General features: G+C 36.5%; 1 protein-coding gene across 1 annotated transcript in view; it reads right to left on the reverse strand.

Moving 5' to 3' along the window:
* The window catches only part of KCNK12 (potassium two pore domain channel subfamily K member 12), a 38,357-nt gene extending 34,394 nt beyond the window's left edge, over positions 1-3,963 (reverse strand). The window contains exon 1 of the mRNA XM_015812176.1: positions 3,621-3,963. Within this exon, the coding sequence (XP_015667662.1) occupies positions 3,621-3,963 (343 nt within the window). The remainder of the gene's footprint in view (positions 1-3,620) is intronic.
* Positions 3,964-5,070: the final 1,107 nt, after the last annotated feature.

Raw genomic sequence — 5,070 nt, forward strand, 5'->3', positions numbered from 1 at the left:
TCCTGCTTTTTAAAATACTTTTGAGGAAATATATATTTCTGCCCTTTTAATATTTCCTTCTCTGGGGCTCTGACTTCCCACAAACTGCTGTCACTTCTATCTGTTCACCTGATCCTTCTCCTCACTGGATGGTGTGGATGACTGAACCCAATTAAAGCTGAGGAATCTGTTCCTTCTCATTCATCTATACCAAGGAATTGTAACTTGGTGCAGAGTTTCTGCTGGCTTGCTCAACACTACAGTTCTCAGACTTTCTCAAAAAGAAGATATTATACACTGTTAATTCAGTATCTGGTAGTGCTGGTTGCTATGAAAAAGAAAAAGATCTAGAAGTAAAGGGAAAAAAGAAATATATAAATGGGGGGGGGGAATAAGTCTCTCTGTTGCAAATTGGTGTTAAAAGAAGTTCTCTAGGGTAAAAAGCCAGAAAGATAATTTGCAACTATCTGATTCAAAACTGAGGAAGGATTTAGAGCTGGATCCAACAATTATTTTCACTTTATTGTAATCATTCTCCTAGCAACTCAGAGTAGTACAAATGGTACTCTTCACCACCTATAATAGATGACTGATCCTAGGTCACCTAGTGAAATTGATTGTTGACATGAGATTTAAATACATTTATCCTTGGCCTAATGCTCGCTCCCACCTCACTTCAGAAGTAATTTATCATCCACTTCACAGTCCTGTGGGTGTTAGGAAAGAATTCAAAGATGTGTTCTCTTGACTTAAATGAGATCAAAGGATGCACTGAAAAAACATTCCTTTTTCAATATAATTGTTAAGAGGAAAGTGCTCAGGGCTATCAGAGGACATAGGGTGTAAGGGTTAAAAAATAAAGTCTAGATGGCAGCTTTGTGCAATTAAAACCTTATTCTTTTATATATACCATGCATAAAAAGAATAAGGCTTTGATTGTGCAACTGTGCCAAACATCTTGATACTTTTTTTACCTTCCTTGCAGATGTCCTGGAAAGTGGTGGGAAATACAGTAAGAGGTTTTAGAAAATAATCTCTTCTTGTAAAGATAGAGGCAGCTGCTAACAAGCAGTTGCTAAACTCTTGTTAATCAACACATATTCTAACATCATCCTGAATTAATTGTTGTTATGATTTAATTTATTTATTAAACTTTTATGCTGCCCATCTTGCCAGAGGTGACTCTAGGTGCCTTTAATGCTATAAGCATAATATTTCCATATTTAGGTGGATTTAATGCAATACCCTCTTCTATACATACTACAAAGTAGAAGCTAGAGTTAAAAGAAGTGTGGCCAGGGGAAGTGTTGACTGGGAAAGCAACTTTCGATACTAATATTTGAATCTATTGGTACATCACTATGTGGTTGGTAATATAACACAAAGTTCTGTAATATAACAAACATTTCTGTCTAGAAGGTAGAAGGCCCCACCCAGCAAAGTATCATTTATGTAGCACTTTTAGCATCACTTAACTCTCAGGGCAATGCTTAGAAAGGTAGAAGGAAAGAGAAGACAATGACAAGTAGCAAAGTGAATGGCCTCAATTACAGCAGTGATGGGTGCGCTACTGGAAGACCTGAAGGACAGACTGGGGACAGATTGTCCTGGAGGAAATCTATGTGTTCACTAAAAGCTGACACTAATTTAATGTACCTAATTAATCAATCAAATGTAGACGGACGATGTAACATGTAAAAAAATTTCTGCGTAATTTATGGACATTAATTCTTAGAATTCTTACCATTACTACTTTCCTAAGATACTAAAATATAAGGAACCTAGCAATCCTCAAAATGTAATGTATATCTCATTTTATGACATATTCAGTTCTTGCTTTTAAATATAGACATTTAATTCTACTTCACTTTGACGTAATGCAAGGTTAAATGTCATACTCCCTATCACTGGATGGGAAGTGGTGATGGGGGGAAAGAAGAAAATCCAAACTCTGTAATATTTATTGGTACTGAATAAAATTTCGTTCTGAAGGAATTTCCATAGAATCTATACTCGCCATCTAGTTCAGTCTGATTTTAAATTTGTCATCAAAAAACACAGAACTATTTAAGTAATATTAAATTGATAATAGACACAAAACCAGGAATGCAGGAAAGAGGAACTGGCCATTTTAGCCCACTCACTCTACTCTTACTTCAGATATAAAACGCAGTGTAACTGCCCACAGTGGCAAGACCAGTTCTGTCTATGGAGGCATCCTGACTTTCAGATCACTTTCCAAACTTCAGTTGCTATAGCAACTTAGGAAAGCTTTCTAGAAAAAGAAATAACATCACTTCTGAACTTCACCCATTCTATTTCATTAAAGTATACCAGCTGTTTATGTTTGCTTGAATTTTGAAAGGAACATGCACATAGTGTGTTACTCAAATCTTGTTTCTTTGTGGAAAAATAAAGTCATCAATAAAAGTCACAAATATATTAATTGCTAATTTTTCTGAGAGCCAAAAAATATCCTAATGTGTTTCCTCCTTCCCATGTAGAGCCTTCCTTTGTATTTTGACTGTATTGTTTTCTTTCATATCATTTTTGAATGTTATCAAAAAGTTCATTTCAGCTCTCATACAATACTGGTGTGAGGTTAATTGGCATAAGATGTAATAAAGAAAAGGATATATTTGTGCATTATTTTTTAAAAAAGTTTTATTTGCTTTAAAGGCTGATTTGCATACTGATTTTAATCTTATATCTGAAAATGCCCTTTTCAGAAAAACTGTTGCATTGGTATACTTAATAATATTGGGTAGCTATTTCTCTGTGATTTTGAATACAAAAACATGGATTTGACACTTTGGCTTTAAAAGAATAACTATTTCCCTTTTTTTTAGCAAAATTCAAAGTATGTTTTTGTCATTGTTTCCTAACCTGAAGTCCTCCATGTGCTGAAGAGCGATTTCTTGCATTTCCAGCCAATGGTGTTGATCCTAATGAGTTAATGCAGTTGGAGAAAACTAGATTAGGAAAACTTTTTGTTTACTTCTAAATATACTCTATATGAAGATCTTGTATTACTGTGATTGATTTCCATTGTCTTTGAGGTAAACCCTTTGAATTAGTGACATTTAATTATGAATACTTATAGATTTGTGTTTTTAAATGTAACAGAAATAAATTCATTCAATCTTTCATTTAAGATGGGAGAGAAATGGGAGAGAACAAAGATGGTTTAGTGGATTATGTCTCAACTACACAATTAGTATTCTAAAATAAAATGTGAAATGATTCAGTTTTAAATAAGAGGATACAGTATGTCCAGATATATGGTCAATAGAATTCTTAGTCAGCATGATCAATATTTTCATTTATTTGTTGGATTTATTACCTGCCCTGTACTAAAGGAGTTGAATGCAGCATACATAGTAATTTCTCCTCCATTTTCTTCAACAGCCTTGGGGTTGAGGGAAAGTGGTTGGCCTAAATTTGGCCAATGAGTTTTCATGACCAAGGGTGAACTTGAAACTGAGTCTCCCTGATTTTAGTCCAACACTTTGTCACACTTTCTGGAGAATATCAAATTGTGAAAGGTATTTGAAAGAAGAAAGAAGGAAGGAAGGAAGGAAGGAAGGAAGGAAGGAAGGAAGGAAGGAAGGAAGGAAGGAAGGAAGGAAGGAAAGACTTACCTATTGTTGAAACCACTGTGCACACAAAATAGAAAGCTCCTGTGAAGTCCCATCTTGGTCGGAGGGCATCTACTCTAATACCTGCAGCCATGGCTGCCTCATAGCTTCTTAAGAAGGCCTTCAGCTCAGGGAGACTAATATTGAAGATCTGGCTAAAGTTGTGAAGAGTCCAGTTCCAACGATGCTGTGCTTCTGCTTCAGATGGGCTCTCAATGGCTGAGAAGATGGTAGCTCCAGCAGTCAGGTATGCCACAATGAGTACTGCTAAAAGGACAAACCTACCATTGTCCTCATTGAAATGTGACATGCAGCAGCAGCCTTTAAGTGTCCTGATAGACATCATCCAAATTTCAGCACCACAGAGGTGATGGAGAATGACCAACACCTCATTGGGGGGACTGGCATGGAGATATTACCCAGTTAAAGCATCCAATGGGGGGGGAGGGAGGGAGAAAGATCCTTCTTTTGAAGGGTTTCCCTTCTGAGTCATGGGTATTGGCTCATCGTGCTTATGTCAATGCACGCCTCCATTAACTGGTATTCCACTGAACTTCCCCACATCAGCCTAGGTATATCAATTTTCATAGAACTACTTGGGGAATTCTGTTGCCCCTGAAGCCCACTTCCAAGCATTGGCTGTAACTTGTAAGGAATAGGTTTTCTCTCCCATCTCAGATAGTTGCACTTGGCCATGTTCTTTGTAGTCTAGCCTTTATCCTGATCAAAGACGTCCAGGTCTAGTGGAGAAAAAAAAAATTCAGTCAAAATTAGTGTTGCTGATGTATGATACAGAGGGCCAATAGAATCTAGGATACTCCTCCTCCTAAAGGATGCCAAATGTTCGTTTCACCTCCCATCCTTTCCTTTTCATGCTTGCCTCAGACTTTGCAATGAATCTCTTTCAGTTATGTATCACCAGCACAGCTCTTCTTTTCTGAGTCCTTTAAACACTATGCAGGTAGCATTCTCATATATTGAATACACTTGGAAAGCTACATGAGGTAGACTGAGCACTAAAGCTGCATTCAACACAATTTATAAAAAGGAGAGTAAATACTCAGCACATTTAGTCAAATGTCACCACTTGACAAACACACAGAAAATGGAAACGGCTGGTTGGATAAATCAATTTAAATGTAGCTTTATCTAACAAGCTTTTTCAATTTTCTGTGTATTTCAACCAGATGAGTATTCATCAGCTTCATGATTGAAAAAAACCTGAATCCATGAGACAACACCCATGTAACTTCATTTAGATCTCCACTGAATAAACTCACTTTCTCTTTTTCTAAACACTTCCAATTGATATTTGTTCAATAAAAGATTTGGAAGTTTGAAATATTCAAGACTGCATTTGTTTGTGCTGCATATTACTTGCCTCCCTCCCTCCCCCCCCAGTAAAGTTATTCCTATCTCTTGTAAATCTGGATTAAAATGGGAAAACATTGCC

The sequence above is a fragment of the Protobothrops mucrosquamatus genome, unplaced genomic scaffold (genome assembly GCF_001527695.2).
Source record: "Protobothrops mucrosquamatus isolate PMUCROS unplaced genomic scaffold, P.Mucros_1.0 scaffold_57, whole genome shotgun sequence".
NCBI lineage: Eukaryota > Metazoa > Chordata > Lepidosauria > Squamata > Viperidae > Protobothrops > Protobothrops mucrosquamatus.